Source organism: Mustela putorius, unplaced genomic scaffold (genome assembly GCF_011764305.1).
Source record: "Mustela putorius furo isolate JIRA1106 unplaced genomic scaffold, ASM1176430v1.1 tig00000585_pilon_pilon_pilon, whole genome shotgun sequence".
Classification (NCBI taxonomy): Eukaryota; Metazoa; Chordata; class Mammalia; order Carnivora; family Mustelidae; genus Mustela; species Mustela putorius.
Window position 1 is genome coordinate 4078219 of NW_025421424.1, and position 19469 is coordinate 4097687.

The 19469-nt window shown below is 37.8% G+C and overlaps 1 protein-coding gene across 4 annotated transcripts in view; it reads left to right on the plus strand.

The window, feature by feature from the left end:
• The window catches only part of GDAP2 (ganglioside induced differentiation associated protein 2), a 68004-nt gene that overhangs the window by 9169 nt on the left and 39366 nt on the right, over positions 1-19469 (plus strand). For 3 of the 4 annotated variants that reach the window (XM_013045047.2, XM_004771056.3, XM_004771057.3), the window contains 2 exons: positions 17224-17377; positions 17782-17870. In XM_013045047.2, the coding sequence (XP_012900501.1) occupies positions 17224-17377; positions 17782-17870 (243 nt within the window). Of the gene's footprint in view, positions 1-5596; positions 5733-17223; positions 17378-17781; positions 17871-19469 lie in introns of all 4 variants that reach the window. The other variant, XM_013045048.2, reaches the window with a different exon arrangement.

Sequence of the window (19469 nt, forward strand, 5' to 3'; positions counted from 1 at the left end):
TAACCTAATAAAGATATTAGCATTTGAGCAGGAATACATAATGCTGACTCCATGAACAAAGGAATAGGGAAGAAGTACATCATCTAATTAAGAAACTGAACTCTATGAAAGCAGAAAGAGGGGGAAAAAGGCCTCAATTAAACTAAAAACATGATACCATGAAGAACATGTAGAAATTAGAAAATGTACAGATAATACTGAGAAGTTTCTTGATAACGGTAATAGAGAAGTTGGTCTGGAAGAATTCCTTATGGTCCATGTGCATATGTGTGTGTGTGTTCTCAACCTTAGAGCTGGACCTAGGGATAAGAAAAAGGAAGTAATAAAATCTAATACAAGGATACAAGTAAAGCTTCAGTATTTAACAGCATATGTTTGAGAGCCTCCAAGCAAGAGTTTACATTATAACTCTGCCCTTCACTAACTGTGTAATGTAAAACCAATTACTTCACCTCTGGGCCTGAGTTTCCTTTTCTCTAAAGTGGGCATGGTGGTAATAGTCTCTACCTCAGTTTCTGACACATAGCAAGAGTTCAGTGAGTATTTGGGGATGGAAACAGTATCATGAAAACCAAATTAAATAATGACCATTAAGTGTCAGGCACATTCTAAGTGTTTCGTGTTATTGCTGATGTTAGCTACAGGCCTCAGTTGTTTGATGAGTCAGTGCCAACCTGCAGGCATCTTCAACAACCTCATGAGTGATTACAGTGTGACTTCCCAAATCTGTGTATGATAGAAAGCTGAAAGGAGTTAATAAGGAGATTTTGGATATTAGACCAAGGAATTTTAAATATTCTGAACTGACTGGTAGTATGAGCCAAAAAATGAAAACATTGACAGGGATGAATATAAAAGTTTTGCAATAAGTTTAAAACCTTAATTATCCAAATTCTGGTTGGGGAACCCCAGTTTGACAACCCTTATTATATAAGAAAGTATTTGCTATTGGAAACATGGCATTATCATTCATTCCATTTTTAATGCAAAAAACTCAAGGTTAACGCTTTACTCCTTATCCCCCACATAAAGTCTGTCATCAAGCCATAAATATATCTTGTATCTCTTTATCACCACTGCCTCCAACTTAGCCTATCCTGCCATCATCCCCTCTGTGAACTACAGCCATAGCTTCCCTTTCATCTGGTCTCCCTACCTTCATTCTTTTTTAACTAAATCTCTTTAACACATGCAGTAAGCATTGCTTTTTAAATTGTAAAGCCCTTAGTATTGGTTCTCTGCTTTAAACCATGTAGTGCCTGCCGTTACACTTAAAATGTAAACTCCTTAAACTGGTTTCCTCAGGACCTTCAGAATATCAGTTACTAGCCTCCAGGCTCCTTTCACATCCCCTTTTCCATTCTCTAACATATTGAACCAGTCTGATCTCTAATTTCTTCCTTTAGCTCCTTTTCAGTTTTGCATGTACTTTGCTCCTTCTCTCAGTTCTTCACTCTTATTCTTAAGTCTTTGCTTGTATCTCTTTCGCAAAGCACTGTTCATTTACTTCAGAATTGGCCATGATATATACTCCTAGCATGTAGTACTTCTCTTTGGGGCTCTTATTACAGTTGTAATTTCATAAATTGTTTACCTGATGAAAGTGTTCCCATTAAACTTTGGCTTCTATGAAAGTCTTATTGGTCTCCATGTGTTCTGTAGCAAGAACAGTGGCGTCATCCTGTAAGGAATAGATATACGACTAGAAATTCTCTGGGATTTTAACTAGCTAGACTCAGCAATGATAAGGTCTCATTTCTGCTGTCAGATTATATCAAAGAAATTCAGCATCATAGAGGAAGGTAATTTCTTATCAGCTTAAAATTGACTATTATGTCCATAAATGTTTTATGTAAGCCTGATGGTAATCCAAAGGGAACAAACCTTTAATAGATACACAAAAGATAAAGGAATTAAAGAATACCAGTAAGAAAAAGAAGTCACAAAGGGAGACTGCAAGAAAGGAACAAAGGACCTTAAAAAAAAACCCAGGAAGCAATTAACAAAAGGGCCATAGTAATTCCTTACCTAGCAATAATTATTTTAAGCATAAAAGGACTAAGTTCTCCAATCAAAACACACAGAGTCGTTGTTGGATTTAAAAATACAGGTCCAACAGTATAGCGTCTACAAGAGATTCACTTTAGGTTTAATGATACACATAGGCTGAAAGTGAAGGGATGCTAAAAGATACTCTGTGCAAATGGAAACCAAAAGAGAGCAGGAGTGGCTCTACACATGCCAGATAAAATAAACTTTCAGTCAAAATTGATCACTAGAGATAGAGTTCACTATATGGTGGTACAGGGGTCAGTTCATCAAGAGGATGTAACAGCTGTAAATATGTATGTACCCAACATTGAAGCACCTAAATAAATATTTAAGGCAAATGTTAATATACTTAAATGGAGAAACAGCAATACAGTAATAGTTGGGGACCACAGCATACCACTTTCAACACTGGATAAATCATCCAGGCAAAATTAATAAGGGAACAGAAGGCCTAAATTATACTATAGACCAAATGGGCCTAATAGACATATACAGGACATTCCATCCAACAACACCAAATACACATTTTTCTGAAGTGCATACAGAACATTCTCCAGGATTGATCATATGTTGGGCCACAAATCAAGCCCTGTCAAATTTAAGAAGATTGAAATCATATCAAGTATCTTTTCTGACCACAGTGGTGTGAAACTAGAAATCAGTAATAGGAAAATTTAAAAATTCACAAGTACATGGAAATTAATACATTTCTGAACAATCAGTGGGTCAAGAAGAAATCAAAAGGGAAATCAGAAAGGATATAAAGGATCATGGAAGACTGCTATGAATAATTACAGGCCAACATATTGGATAACCTAGAAGAATTGAGTAAATTCCTAGAAAGATACGGTCTGCCAAGACTAAATTGTGAAGAAACAGAAAATCTAAACAGACCAGAAGAAGTAAGGAGATTGAATCAGTAATCAAACACCTCCCAACAAAGATAAGCCTGGGACTTGAGAGCTTCACTGGTGAATTCTATCATACATTTTAAAAAGGATAGTAATTTTCCTCAAATTTTTCCCAAGAATCAAAGAAGAAAGAACATTTCTAAATTCATTTTACAACACTAGAATTACCCTAATACCAAAGCCAGGTAAGACACTGCAAGAAAGCTATAGTCCTGTATCCCTGATGAATATAGGTGCAAAAATTTTCAACAAAATTGTAACAAACCAAATTTAAAAGTACATTAGAAGGATCATACACTACATTTTCTTTATTCATTTATTTACACATTTGTGTGTGTACATATATATATATATATATACACATACACACATATAAACAAGTGTGTATATATTGTGTGTTATAAAATACACATACACACAATGGGATATTATTTAGCCATAAGAAAGAAGGAAATCCTGCCATTTGTGACAACATGCATAGTACTTGATGGTATTATCTATGGTAAGTGTAGTAAGACAGACAAATAATTACATGACTTCACTTATATGTGGAGCCTAAAAAAAAGCTGAAGTCAAAGAAATAGGAGAATGGTGGTTGCCGGAGAGTAAGGGAGATGACATGTTGCTCAAAGGAAACAAATTTCCAGCTATAACATGATTAACGTCTGAGGATGTCATGTACAACATGGTGATTATAATTAACAGTTCTGTGTTACATTTTTGAAAATTGCTAAGAAAGTAGATCTTAAATGTTCTCATAAAAGAAAAAGGTAGTTATTTGAGGTGGTAGATGTGTTAACTAACCTTATTGTGGTTAACTATTTCTCAATGTATACTTGTATCAAATCTTCATTTTATACACTTTAAACTTATACAGTGTTATGTGTTGATTATGCCTTAGTAGAGCTCGTGGGGGTGGAGAGAAGAAGTACAGTATCAGAGTCAAGAATGGCTGTCCTTTATTTGTCTTGGTAGGACCTGTAGTATACAGTCAGTATTCATCTTATTTTTATTACAAATTTTTAAGAGTCATGATAAACTGGGGTACACCTAAAAGAAAATGATTAGCATGATATATACACTGTGGAAACCATACAATTTGAAGATATAGTTTAAAGGGCTGGGGTTGAGACAGCTGGGTAGCTCAGTCGGTTAAGCATCTGCCTTTCGGCTCAGGTCATGATCTCAGTCCTAGGATCCAGTTCTGGGTTAGGCTCCTCCTCAGCGGGGAGTCTCCTTCTCCCACCCTCCCCTGCCTACTGCTCCCCTGGTTGTGTGCTCCCTCACTTTCCCTCTCTCTTCCTCCGACAAATAAATATATAAAATCTTTTTAAAAAAGAAAAAAAAATTAAGGGCTAGGGTTGGCATAGAGAAAATCTGAGGGAAACTGATTGTCTTCCTCAAACAATTCAAAAAGCTTCACACTGAAGAGAGTGAGAGATAGTTTTATTGTGTTCCTAGAATCCTTGGTGGGAAGATACATAAAACTTCATCTATCAGTTCAGTCAGAGAAAATTTTCTAAGAAATAGAGCTTCCTAAAAATGGAGTGGGCATACTTGGCCTATTATACCCAAATTAAAAAAAAAAAAAAAAAAAGAGTGTGTGTGTGTGTGTGTGTGTGTGTCTGTGTGTCTGTGTGTCTGTGTGTCTGTGTGTGTGTGTGTGTGTGTGTCTGTGCTTCCCAGTCTTACATCCAGTCTTTGAATTTAGGAATTTTATGAACCTAAAGATATGTGGGTTATTGTTTTGGTAAAGAACGTGTGGTAAGAGAGATTGATAAATGATTTTCAGCTTTAGAGTCAGAATAGAATCTGATAATTGTCCTACTTGTTTCTGGGCAAGAATCCATGTAATTTATAGATACTTAAGTAGCTAAAGGATCTCCATGTACAAAATGAAAAAAATACTTTCTTTTCCCAGGATCACTATATAGTTTTGCTGCTTAGATGTTCCATCACTTGGTTCTTAAATGTGCAGTTTTGCTAGGATGGGAGTACATATACTTTTTGGTGGCTCTGTTCTTGTATGAATAGGACTCTTTGCTATAAGCATTAAGACAACTTTTGTATTTCTTACTGTGGATGTTGAGATTTAGAAGTAAGTAAAGTTGAAAAGCCCTAACTAATCTTTAATACTCGGATATATTCAGGTTAGCATTGCAGCAATGCTCCTCAGCAGAAGATGTAGTCACGGATAAAAGATGCACTGGACAGAGTTATGACTGGAGTGAATTTGAACTGATTCAGGAAATTTGTATTTGTTTTACAGGAATTAAAAATACTTTGAGGAATGTGTTTTAACTGTTGATAATGATGTCAGGATTTGGGCTTTAGGTTAGAAGAAATCTGGGCTTAGAAAGAACAAATGGAAGATTGGGAAGCAATGCAACAGTACTTAGCCTAAGTCTAGTCTCCAGAGTTCTGAGTTTTGGTTAACAATTATTAAAGGAAAGGTGAGATTCCCAGAACCAAAGTTTCCTGAATACTTAACAGTTCTTTACTGTTTCTGTAGTCTATCCTCAGAGATCTTCGGGATTGATTCTGCAAACTGACTTCCAAAATATGTGTTTGCTTGCTTGCTTTATTTTTTTTATATATATTATTTCTTCTGAATAATTGTTGTCTACTTACAGAAGCAATAAATGCAAATTGTAGAGATTATATGCACAGAAGCTGCAAAATAAATGAAAACTTAACATTTCCACCCCACAAAGATCACCAATACTAGTTCTATGGTACATATTCTTCTGGATCTTTCTGTACGTATATGTAGGTATATGCATACATTCTTACACATTTTGTTATTAGCATAAAATAAAATTTGTATATACTGTCCTTATCTTTGATCAGATAATTGTATACATACTTTAAAAAAAAAAGATTTTATTTATTTATTTGACAGAGAGAGAGTGAGCACAAGTAGGGGGAGCAGCAGGCAGAGGGAGGGGGAGAAGCAGCCTCCCTGCTGGGGGGCTCAATCAGAGGACCCTGGGATCATGACCTGAGCTGAAGGCAGATGCTTAATGACTGAGCCACCTGGGTGTTCCAGCTGCACATATACTGTTCTGAGGCATACTTTCTTCAGTAAATGAATTCCACCTTTTGGCTTCAGAAATTACTTTATCTAATACCCAAACCATATTATAAATTTACAGTTGACCCTGAAATGCCCTCTGCAACTACTTTGTCCAAACTGATACTCAATCCAGGGTCACACATCTAACTGTTGTATCTTTAAAAAAATTTTTTTTCCATCCAACTCAGTTCCCTTTTTATGATACCAACTTGTTGAGTGGACTAGGCTGAGATGTTTTCCAAGATGGCCCACCATTGGATTTATCTCATTACCCTGAGGAGCCATTTGGTTTCCTGCTTTATCCCTTGCATGTTAACCTGGAAGTTATATCTAATGGAATCAGGTTTAACTTAAGCATTCCATAGGTGATATTATATTGTGTACTTAATGTATCATATTGGAAGATGTGTGAAATCTGATTGACCCATTAGTGGGTTATTACTGACACTAAGATGGTTCCCTGGTATAAAGTCATGACAGCTTGATTCTTCTATTTATATAGTTGTTTTACTCTTTGTGACTGAAAAGTAATCAATATGGGGTTATTTAAGCTCTGTCACACGTTCACATAATGGTTTTAGCGACTATTTATAGGCTTTGTCTGAGTCAGTAATTCCATTAAGATTATGAAGTTCTATTTTTCTAAAACCTATCATTATATCCATAGTTACTAGCTAACATTCCTGTAGAGTCTTTCCTCAATAACTGATATGTGGTTACTCTGAATTACAGTTTCTGTGAGAGGGTAGGGTAAATGCTTGTTTTATTTACCATTTTTCACTGGCTCAAATGGTGCCAAAGAGGTTTTCCACCTTTCTCTTTTTCTTTTCTTTTTTTTTTTTTTTATAAACATATAATGTATTTTTATCCCCAGGAGTACAGGTCTGTGAATCGCCAGGTTTACACACTTCACAGCATGCACCATAGCACATACCCTCCCCAGTGTCCAAACCCCACCCCACTCTCCTGAACCCCCTCCCCCCAGCAACCCTCAGTCTGTTTTGTGAGATTAAGAGTCACTTATGATTTGTCTCCCTCCCGATCCCATCTTGTTTCATTTATTCTGTTCCTACCCCCCCAAACCACCCACATTGCATCTCCACTTCCTTGTATCAGGGAGATCATATGATAGTTGTCTTTCTCCAATTGACTTATTTTGCTAAGCATAATACCCTCTAGTTCCATCCACGTTGTCGCAAATGGCAAGATTTCATTTCTTTTGATGGCTGCATAGTATTCCATTGTGTATATATACCACATCTTCTTTATCCATTCATCTGTTGATGGACATCTAGGTTCTTTCCATAGTTTGGCTATTGTGGACAATGCTGCTATTAACATTCAGGTGCATGTGCCCCTTCGGATCACTATGTTTGTATCTTTAGGGTAGATACCCAGTAGTGCAATTTCTGGGTCATTGGGTAGCTATATTTTTCAACTTTTTGAGGAACCTCCATGCTGTTTTCCAGAGTGGTTGCACCAGCTTGCATTCCCACCAACAATGTAGGAGGGTTCCCCTTTCTCCGCATCCTCCCCAGCATCTGTCATTTCCTGCCTTGTTAATTTTAGCCATTCTGACTGGTGTGAGGTGGTATCTCATTGTGGTTTTGATTTGTATTTCTCCAATGCTGAGTGATGTTGAGCACTTTTTCATGTGTTTGTTGCCATCTGGATGTTTTCTTTGCAGAAATGTCTGTTCATGTCCTCTTCCCATTTCTTGATTGGATTATTTGTTCTTTGGGTGTTGAGTTTGCTAAGCTCTTTATAAATTTTTGATACTAGCCCGTTATCTGATACGTCGTTTGCAAATATCTTCTCCCATTCTGTCATTTATCTTTTGGTTTTGTTCACTGTTTCCTTTGCTGTGCAAAAGCTTTTGATCTTGATGAAATCCCAATAGTTCATTTTTGCCCTTGTTTCCCTTGCCTTTGGTGATGTTCCCAGGAAGAAGTTGCTGCGGCTGAGGTCAAAGAGGTTGCTGCCTGTGTTCTCCTCAAGGATTTTGATGGATTCCTTTCTCACCTTGAGGTCCTTCATCTATTTAGTGTCTGTTTTCATGTGTGGTATAAGGAAATGATCCAATTTCATTTTTCTGCATGTGGCTGTCCAATTTTCCCAACACCATTTGTTAAACAGACTGTCTCTTTTCCATTGGGAATTCTTTCCTGCTTTGTCGAAGATTAGTTGACCATAGAGTTGAGGGTCTATTTCTGGGCTCTCTAAGCTGTTCCATTGATCTATGTGTCTGGTTTTTTGTTTTGTTTTGTTTTGTTTTATTTTTTATTTATTTTCAGCATAACAATATTCATTATTTTTGCACCACACGCAGTGCTCCATGCAATCTGTGCCCTCTATAATACCCACCACCTGGTACCCCAACCTCCCACCCCCCCGCCCTTCAATCTGTGTGTCTGTTTTTGTGCCAATACCATACTGTCTTGATGATGACAGCTTTGTAATAGAGCTTGAAATCCGGAATTGTGATGCCACCAACTTTGGCTTTCTTTTTCAGTATTCCTTTGGCTATTTGAGGTCTTTTCTGGTTCCATAAATTTTAGGATTATTTGTTCCATTTCTTTGAAAAAAATGGATGGGATTTTGATAGGGATTGCATTAAATGTGTAGATTGCTTTAGGTAGCATAGACATTTTCACAATATTTACTCTTCCACTCCAGGAGCATAGAACATTTTTCCATTTCCTTGTGTCTTCCTCAGTTTCTTTCATGAGTACTTTATAGTTTTCTGAGTATAGATTCTTTGCCTCTTTGGTTAGGTTTATTCCTAGGTATCTTATGGTTTGGGGTGCAACTGTAAATGGGATTGACTCCTTAATTTCTCTTCTTCTGTCTTGTTGGTGTAGAGAAATGCAACTGACTTCTGTGCATTGATTTTATATCCTGACACTTTACTGAATTCCTGTAAAAGTTCTAGCAGTTTTGGAGTGGAGCCTTTTGGGTTTTCCACATATAGTATCCTATCATCTGCAAAAAATGATAGTTTGACTTCTTCTTTGCCGATTTGGATGCCTTTAATTTCTTTTTGTTGTCTGATTGCTGAGGCTAGGACTTCTAGTACTATGTTGAATAGCAGTGGTGATAATGGACATCCCTGCCGTGTTCCTGACCTTAGCGGAAAAGCTTTCAGTTTTTCACCATTGAGAATGATATTTGCGGTGGGTTTTTCTTAGGGGGCTTTGATGATATTGAAGTATGTTCTCTCTATCCCTACACTTTGAAGAGTTTTGATCAGGAAAGGATGCTTTACTTTGTTAAATGCTTTTTTCAGCATCTATTGAGAGTATCATATGGTTCTTGTTCTTTCTTTTATTAATGTATTGTATCACATTGATAGATTTGTGGATGTTGAACCAACCTTGCAGCCCTGGAATAAATCCCACTTAGTCGTGGTGAATAATCTTTTTAATGTACTGTTGGATCCTATTGGCTAGTATTTTGGTGAGAATTTTCGCATCTGTGTTCATCAAGGATATTGGTCTGTAATTTTCTTTTTTGATGAGATCCTTGTCTGGTTTTGGGATCCAGGTGATGCTGGCTTCATAAAATGAGTTTGTAAGTTTTTCTTCCATTTCTATTTTTGAAACCATTTCAGAAGAATAGGTATTAATTCTTCTTTAAATGTTTGGTAGAATTCCCCTGGGAAGCCATCTGGCCCTGGGCTTTTGTTCATTTGGAGATTTTTTGATGACTGTTTCAATCTCCTTACTGGTTATAGGTCTGTTCAGGTTTTCTATTTCTTCCTGGTTCAGTTGTGGTAGTTTATATGTCTCCAGGAATGCATCCATTTCTTCCAGATTGCCAAATTTGTTGCCATAGAGTTGTTCCTAATATGTTCTTATAATTTTTTGAATTTCTTTAGTGTTGGTTGTGATCTCTCCTCTTTCATTCATGATTTTATTGATTTGGGTCCTTTCTCTTTTCTTTTTGATAAGTCTGGCCAGGGGTTTGTCAATCTTATTAATTCTTTGAAAGAACCAGCTCCTGGTTTTGTTGATTTGTTCTTTTGGTTTTTTGGCTTCTATTTCATTGATTTCTGCTCTGATCTTGATGATTTCTCTTCTCCTGTTGGGTTTAGGCTTTCTTTGTTGTTCTTTATCCTGCTCCTTTAGGTGTAGGATTAGGTTGTGTATTTGAGACCTTTCTTGTTTCTTGAGAAAGACTTGTACCACTATATATTTTCCTCATAGGACAGGCCTGCCTTTGCTGTGTCCCACAGATTTTGAACAGTTGTGTTTTCATTATCATTTGTTTCCATGAATTTTTTCAATTCTTCCTTAATTTCTTGGTTGACCCATTCATTCTTTAGAACGATGCTGTTTAGTCTCCATCTCCAAATTTCCTCTTGTGATTGAGTTCTAGCTTGAGAGCATTGTGGTCTGAAACTATGCAGGGAATGATCCCAATCTTTTGATACCGGTTGAGACCTGATTTGTGATCCAGGATGTGATCTATTCTGGAGAATGTTCCATGTGCACTAGAGAAGAATGTGTATTCTGTTATTTTGGGATGAAATGTTCTGAATATGTCTGTGATGTCCATCTGGTCCAGTGTGTCATTTAAGGCCTTTATTTCCTTGTTGATCTTTTGCTTGAATGATCTGTCCATTTCAGTGAGGGGAGTGTTAACGTCCCCTAGTATTACTGTATTATTGTTGATGTGTTTCTTTGATTTTGTTATTAATTGGTTTATATAGTTGGCTGCTCCCACCTTAGGGGCATAGATATTTAAAATTGTTAGATCTTCTTGTTGTACAGACCCTTTGAGTATGATATAGTGTCATTCCTCATCTCTTATTATAGTCTTTGGCTTAAAGTCTAATTGATCTGATATAAGGATTGCCACCCCAGCTTTCTTCTGATGTCCATTAGCATGGTAAATTGTTTTCCGCCCCCTCACTTTAAATCTGGAGGTGTCTTCGGGTCTAAAATGAGTTTTTTGTAGGCAACATATAGATGTGTTTTGTTTTTTTATTCATTCTGATACCCTGTGTCTTTTGATTGGGGCATTTTGCCCATTAATATTCAGGGTAACTATTGAGAGATATGAGTTTAATGCCATTGTATTGCCTGTGGTGACTGTTACTGTTTCTTTCTGATCTACTACTTTTAGGGTTTTTCTTTGCTTAGAGGACCCCTTTCAATATTTACTGTAGAGCTGGTTTGGGTTTTGCAAATTCTTTCAGTTTTTGTTTGTCCTAGAAGCTTTTTTATCTCTCCTTCTATTTTCAATGATAGCCTAGCTGGATATAGTATTTTTGGCTGCTTGATTTTCTCGTTTTGTGCTCTGAACATATCATGCCAGTTCTTTCTGGCCTGCCAGGTCTCTGTGGATAAGTCCACTGCCAGTCTAATGTATGTTACAGACTTCTTTTCCTGGGCTGCTTTCAGGATTTTCTCTTTGTCACTAAGACTTGTAAATTTTACTATTAGGTGATGTGGTGTGGACCTATTCTTACTGATTTTGAGGGGGGTTCTCTGCACCTCCTGGATTTTGATGTTTGTTCCCTTTGCCATATTAGGGAAATTCTCTATAATAATTCTCTCCAATATACCTTCTGTTCCCATCTCTCTTTCTTCTTCTTCTGGAATCCCAATTATTCTAATGTTGTTTTGTCTTATGGTGTCACTTATCTCTCGAATTCTCCCCTCGTGGTCCAGTATTTGTCTCTCTTTTGCTCAGCTTCTTTATTCTCTGTCATTTGGTCTTCTATATCGCTAATTCTTTCTTCTGCCTCATTTATCCTAGCAGTAAGAGCCTCCATTTTTGATGCACCTCATTAATAGTTTTTTTTTTTTATTTCAACTTGGTTAGATTTTAGTTCTTTTATTTCTCCAGAAAGGGCTTTTATCTCTCCAGAGAGGGTTTTTCTAATACCTGCCATGCCTTTTTTGAGCCTGGCTAGACTAACCTTGAGAATCGTCATTCTGAGCTCTAGATCTGACTTACTATCAGTGTCCATATTGATTAGGTCCCTAGCCTTTGGTATTACCTCTTGTTCTTCTTTTTGTGGTGAGTTTTTCCACCTTTGTCCAGATAAGAATATATGAAGGAGCAAATAAAGTACTAAAAGGGTGGCAAAGACCCCAGGAAAATGTGCTTTAGCCAAATCAGAAGAGACCCAAAAAATGGGGGTTGGGGAGAAGGGGATAAAAAGAAGTTCAGAAAAAAAAAAAACAAAATCTAAAAGAAAAAAGAAAAAAAATAAAACAAATTTTAAAGAATATAAAAAAGAAAAAAATATATATATTAGTCTGGTGACCAGAACAGGGTTACTTAATTTTGGGAGTATTTTGGTCTCTTAAAAAAAAAAAACCTCCAGGCACCTGGGTGGCTCAGTGGGTTGGGGCTTCTGCATTCAACTCGGGTCATGATCCCAGGGTCCTGGGATCGAGTCCCGCATTGGGTTCCCTGCTCAGTGGGGAGCCTGCTTCCTCCCCTCTCTCTGCCTGCCTCTCTGCCTACTTGTGATCTCTTTCTGTCAAATAAATTAAATAAAAATCTTAAAAAAAAATTAGCTTATGATCTTGTTAAAAAAGGGGGGGGGTGTTGCCTGGTTGGCTCAGTCAGTTGGAGCCTCTGCCTTCGGCTCAGGTTGTGATCCCGGGGTCCTGGGATCGAGCCCCACATTGGGCTTTCTGCTCAGCGGGGAGCCTGTTTCCCTTCCTCTCTCTCTGGCTGCCTCTCTACCTGTGATCTCTGTCTTTCAAATAAATAAATAAAATCTTAAAAAAAAAAAAAAAAAAGAAGAAGAAACTACCTCCCAAAATTTTAAAGAATGAAAAACTTATATAAGCTAAACACAATGAAGGGATGGAATATGCCTATAAAGATGAAAAAATATATATATTTTTTTAATTTCTAAAAAAAGTAGTTGATAAAGTAAGTTGGTTGGGAAAATAAAGAAGAAGAAAGTGGAGAGAGTTTGCTCCGGCTGGAGACTAGAACAAGCCCCAAGCTAGATTTAGGGCATATTTTGATCTATTAGAAGAAGTTGTACCCCAAATTTTTTAGAAGAAAAAACCCTATGTGTATACAAAAAATAAAGTTAGATACAATGAAGGATAAAATATGACTATAATAATGAAGTTTCAAAAAGATTATTTATTTTATGAAAGGTATTGTTAAGATAAACTAGTTTAAAAATGTTAAAAGAGGAAAGGGTAAAAGTTAAAAAAAATTTAGAAGAAGAAAAAAAATAAAATTAAAAAAAAATTAAATTAGCTCCAAGACTAAGGAATCATGGGGAGAAAGCCATAAATAACATGCTTTGCTTTCTCCTTCTCTGGGATTCTGCTGTTCTCCTTGGTATGTGAACTTGGTCTTGGCTGGATTTCTTGTTGGTCTTCTGGGGGAGGGGCCTGTTGTAGTGATTCTCAAGTTTCTGCCCCAGACAGAATTGCATCGCCCTTACCAGGGACCGGGCTGAGTAATCCAATCAGGTTCGCTTTTCTGGAGGTTTTGTTCCCTGAACGCTTCCCGCTTCCCGTGGAGTTCTGGAGGACGGGAATGAAAATGGCGGCCTCCCAATCTTTGTCCCGGAGGAGCCGAGCGCTTGGGGCCCCACTCCTCAGTGCGCCCTCAGAGAATAGCGCTGAATCACTCTTGTGTCCCTGGCCTCTGGCCGTGCTCCCAGCTCACCCAGTCTGCGACCAGTTCAAGGTAACTCCGAGCTGAGAGCTCACTCCTCATCTCTGTCTCTGTAGCCAGCTTCCCCACTCTAATACCTGCGAGCTCTGCGACACTCAGACACCCCCATCCTTCTGTGACCCCAAGGGACCTGGGGCGACGCTGACCCCATGTGGGCTTCACTCCAGTTTAGCCTCTGGAGCGATGTCCCTCAGTGGAACAGACTTTTAAAAGCCCTGATTTTGTGCTCCGTTGCTCCACCGCTTGCCGGGAGCCGGCCCCTTCCCCCACTGTCTGTCTTCCCATCACTTTGGATTCACTTCTCCCGTGGTCCTACCTTTCAGAAAGTGGTCGATTTTCTGTTTCTAGAATTGTTGCTGTTCTTCTCTTCGGTCTCCTGTTGGATTTGTAGATGTTTGCAATGGATTGGTAAGCTATCTAGCTGATCTCTGCTACCTGATGTAGTCTCAGCCTCTACCTTTCTCTTTTTCGACTGTCAGTTTGTGCTTATGGCTTTTCATGAGTCAACGTATATGTGATCATAAAAGTCAAAGAATTTTATGTCACAATGTACATAGGAAAACATCAGTTCTGTGCCTTTCCCTTTCCTGCCTTGATACCTGTTCACCAGAGGCATATATACTTCCAAAACCTTAAGCTCCTTATTTACCTTCTGTTTCCAAATAATATGCTGCAACTACTATATTGATTTTTTTCCAGGTTTTTGACTTCTTATTATGGAAATTAAAGATTAAATTCTTGTTCACCCACGCTCCTCTTTTTGTTTTTTTTTTTTAAGATTATTTATTTATTTATTTATTTATTTGACAGAGATCACAAGTAGGCAGAGAGGCAGGCAGAGAGAGAGAGGAAGGGAAGCAGGCTCCCTGCAGAGCAGAGAGCCCCATGTGGGGCTCCATCCCAGGACCCTGGGATCATGACCCCAGCTGAAGGTAGAGGCTTTAACCCACTGGGCCACCCAGACGCCCCCATACTCCTCTTTTACATATACATAAAATACTCACATTTTCTTCCCTCTTCACTACCTTTCCAAGTAGACCTACCAGATTTTTATTAAATCCCCATTCAATATTAACATTGTGACTGAATAAGTATTACTCGCCACTGATTACAAAACTGATCAGTGTTCTTTTTGTACAACTGTTTTCCTCTAAGTTAATTTTCTTAAGTTCCTCTAAGTTAATTTGCTTAATTTTCTAATTAACTTACTGATTCGATCCCAGACCTTAAATAATAACTGTAAACCTCTCAATAAAGTCAAAAACTTTGTTTAATCTTTCAGCTCCATCTTTTTCTTGGTAACGTCCCTCCTGGAATCCCCTGTCCTCTTTCCTCTCCAGACTGTTCTCTTTGCCTCTTGTACAGCTAACATCCTAGGAAATCCTTTTTTCTTTTAAGTGGTTTGATCCACTCATTTTCTAGATCTCATGCCTTTCTCTTCTGTGATGTACTCTTTGTGAGTATATCTACCAGGAGATTTCTGAGGATGAATGGGGCCAAAATTGCTGAGATATTCTACCTTCATACTTGTTTAAAAGTTTGGTTGGAAATGAAATTCTAAGTTGGTAATCATTTTCCAAGTTTTTGGAGGTATTGCTCCAATTTTTATTACTGCTTCTGAAAAATCAGATACTGTTCTTATTCCTGAGTCTTTGTGTGTCACTGATCTCCACCCTCCCCCACTGGAAACTTTATGATCTCATCTTATTTCGGGTGTTCTCAATTTCACAGTGAGGTACCTTGATGTGATTTGGGTATTCCGTGAGCTCCTTGGTCTAGAAACTTATCTTTCAGTTCTAGAAAATTTCTCGTTTTATTTCTTACCTAATTTCCTTCCCTTTGTATTCTCTGTTCTCTCTTTAAAGAAATCTGTTGGATATTGTACCTCCTTGCTTAATCCTCCAATTTTCTTGTCTTATTATAATTTCTTTTTAGAGATTTTATTTATTTATTTGACAGAGAGAGATCACAAGTAGGGAGGGAGGCAGGCAGAGAGAGAGGGGGAAGCAGGCTCCCTGCTGAGCAGAGAGCCCGATGCAGGGCTAGATCCCAGGACCCTGAGATCATGATCTGAGCTGAAGGCAGAGGCTTAAGCCACTGAGCCACCTAAGCACCCCATTCTTGTCTTACTTTTTATTGTCCAGCTTTTTATTTTCTGGAAGATTTCTTCAACTTTAGCTTTAACCCATCTATTGAACTTATTGTTCCTGCTATCATGTTTTTCACTTGGCTATAAATTATATAAGCACTTTTTCCTGTCTCTGAATATTTCTTTCTTACAACATTCTGATTTTGTTTCAGAGGTACTATATCTTCTCTTATCTCTCAGACAGTAGTAATTATGGTTTTGGGAGTTGCTTTCTCTCTTTTTTGAGCATTGCCTTGACACCCTGTGGTCAGAGGCTTTGCTCACTTCCTGGTGATCCTCGAGTGTCAGTGCATCAATTGTATTTATGAGGGAGGAACTGAGAAAGTGAAGGGAACCTTTGTGTGCATGGGCAAGAGTTACTGCTTGATGGATCTAGAAGCAGAGGATGAGCAGGAGCCCTGTTGTTTTGTTGGGGAACCTCCCTTAGTTGTCAGAATCTGTGAGTCCTTTAGTTTGGGTCCCCTTAGTTTCCTGGAAAGGAATCCTTCAGGGGTCTAAGTGTGGGCATCTACGTTTTAGAAGCCAGTTAGGAGCAGAGGGCAGGAGCTGTCACTGTTGAGTGTAATACTTTAACTAAATTCCCTCTTTTCAGCCATGCCTGGGGTTCTGGAGTCCAGAAACTGTAGTTCAGCATGTCCAAAGAGTAAACCTTCCAGCTGCTATGGTGAAAAATCATTACCTTGCTGTGCTGGCTGGGGAAAGGTTGTTGCAGATTTGATTGTTTCTATGCAGACTTAACTCAGCCTCTTTTTAGTCCCACTTCACATCATAGCTTTTAGAAGTACATAGGCCTACAATTTTTAAGCCTTTCTAGTGTTCTGCAATAATAACAATAAGAATAATAGATAATGCATTTTGTACTTTGCTTGTATTGACTTATTTAGGCCTGTGAAGTAAGTACTAGTAATATTCCCATTAAATAGGCAAATGAGGCATGGAGAGGTGAAGCATCTGCCCAGGTAGCCCAGCAGGAAGGTAGTAGACAGAAGAGTTGAATCAGAGCAGTCTGTCCTGAATCCAGCACTGCCTTTCAGTGCAACGAGCTTGCTTTGTATTGGTGACACTGTTGCTATGAGCAGTTAGGTTTCTCTGCTTGCGAAATCAGTTATTTCTAGGCCACTTTCTGCCTTCCACAATTTTGATGATACCTATCAACTTCATGTCCTCTCCCATTCTTTTTGTCTCTGTTTTTTATACTTAACTGTATTGCTTCACTGTCATTTTGGGAGCAGAGATAAATGTTTGTGTTCAGTCCATATTTTTAATTGAAATTTCTCAAAATTCTTATTACTTTTCTGTTTTATGCCTACTGTTGTTGACTTTCTTTTTTCTAACACCTCCATGACTTATGTATGCTCCATTCTTCCCAGGTTGCCGGACAGGTGAAGCAAAATTGACAAAAGGATTTAATCTAGCTGCCCGGTTCATCATTCATACAGTGGGACCTAAATACAAGAGCCGCTATCGCACAGCTGCTGAGAGTTCCCTGTACAGCTGCTACAGAAACGTGCTTCAGTTGGCCAAGTACGGCTAATTCACTTCCTGGAAGCAGCATACCGTACATTGTTAAAGGCTCCAGTTTCAGAATGAAACCTAGCCATGGAAGTCAATTTTGAGGGGTTTAAATCATGTAAAAGGACTCAGATGATAAAATTAATTATCTTCACACACTAATGGGATAAAAGGAGTGGATTGAGTGACTAAAGAATTTAACCTATTCCCATTTTACTCAGTCATTACTTCGAATATATTTCCCCCAGATGATACAGTTATAATATTGATATAATTATTTAAAAGCGTAGCTGGCTTAACTGTTATACTAGATTTGTTAAGAGGGTAGGGAAAGAGAGGTTGAGCTGCATTTTTAAGTTAATTACTTATGTATGTATTATGACTGTTGGTGGTTTGTGTTTTCTGTTTGACTGCAGAGAGCAATCAATGTCTTCTGTGGGATTCTGTGTCATCAATTCTGCAAAACGAGGTTACCCTTTAGAGGATGCAACACACATAGCGCTTCGTAAGTAACACTGGAGAATCTGTGCACACACTGACTGAGCATTTTGTAAGTAGAATAGGGATGCTGTGCATACATTGAGTCTTGTGGATTTTTTTTTAATAGCTATTACATAGTGATAGCTAAAGGAGATCTCTCGATGAGTGGATCATGGTACCCTTGAGGGAACTTTGTATTAATAAGGTGCTGAGCTCAATTTACTTTCTCTGGTTGATGTTTTCTCCACCTTTTCTCTGAAAAGGCTTACAGACTTGCCTATTAAATTGGTAAATGAAACCAAGTCAAGAGCTTTGCCAAATGCATTGAGTATTTGAATCAGTATTCAGAATAATCATAGCAGGCTATAACAGTGAAGTCAAAACAGATATCATAATATCTTTATATAGCACTTTGCAGTTGAAACAACAGCTATCACAGGTGCTCTTTGAGTATAAATCCTCGCATTGAGGTAAAGTAAAGACTGGGCTCAAACATAATGAGACACAATGTCATATGTGTTACAAAAACAGGATATTCAGGTCGAGAGAAAATGATCTCACTGTATTATTTGCAGGTTCAGACCACAGCTAGATGTTTGTATCTAGTTCTGGGTGTCCTATCTAATGAGACCCAAGCTGGAGAGCAAACAATTTGAAACCTTAGTGGTATTTGTCCTAAAGAGACCATGCATTGTTTTTGCATATATGGTTCTCATCTTGAGTATCAAAAGGAGTCTCATTGTAAATTTATTCTGTGCTGCATTTTTAGAGCAGTGGTTCTGAACCATTTTGGGAGCCATCGTAGATTACGTTGAGCATTTGATGGAAGAAAGTAGAACCTTTTCCCAGAGGAATGTACATATAGAGGGAATTTGTGTGCAATTTCAGGAAGCTCATAGATTCTTCTAAGAATGGTAGATAAGGCAGGTCTAAGACTATGTCACAAGGAAGGAGACTTGGTCCCACTTAAGATGGGACTGTGTAATGGAAAGGCATTTTAAGTGAACTTCTTGTCACTGGGAATGTTCGTGCAGAAGCTAAATGACCTATCTGTTACAGATACTCCTCACTGAGGAGCAAAACTACCCCAGATGATCTTTAAGACCCATTTCTATCTCTAGAATTTAAAGAGGAGGAGCTGAAAGTTTTGTATCCACCAAAAAATTACAAACGTATTCCAATATATAAAATTATTATTAGCCTGTAATTCTATAGCATAGAATTTAGGGTGAGGACATAAGCAGTCTTATTTAATAATAAGCTACTTTTAAGACTTATCCTACATCTCAAGGATTTTGTAGTAAACTTACATATTTTGTAATTATGGTTTTTATATATTAGACTGAGCTTCTTGAGGAGCAGAAATTTTTTTTTTTTTTTTTTGCATCTCCAGTGCTTCCATATGTCAAGAATGCTTTACATGTGATACTTGCTTAAGAAATATTTATTTTAAGAAGACATAAAGAAGTTCCATTTTGTTGCCTCAACAGCCCTGTGTTTTAGGTGTCCTTTTTATAAGTAAAGAGGCTCAGAAATTTATCATATTCTCTAGGTTATGCTGACTCCTGACTCCCCAAGTCTCATAACTTGTCTGTTATGCTAGATAATTCAGTTGTGCTTGAGG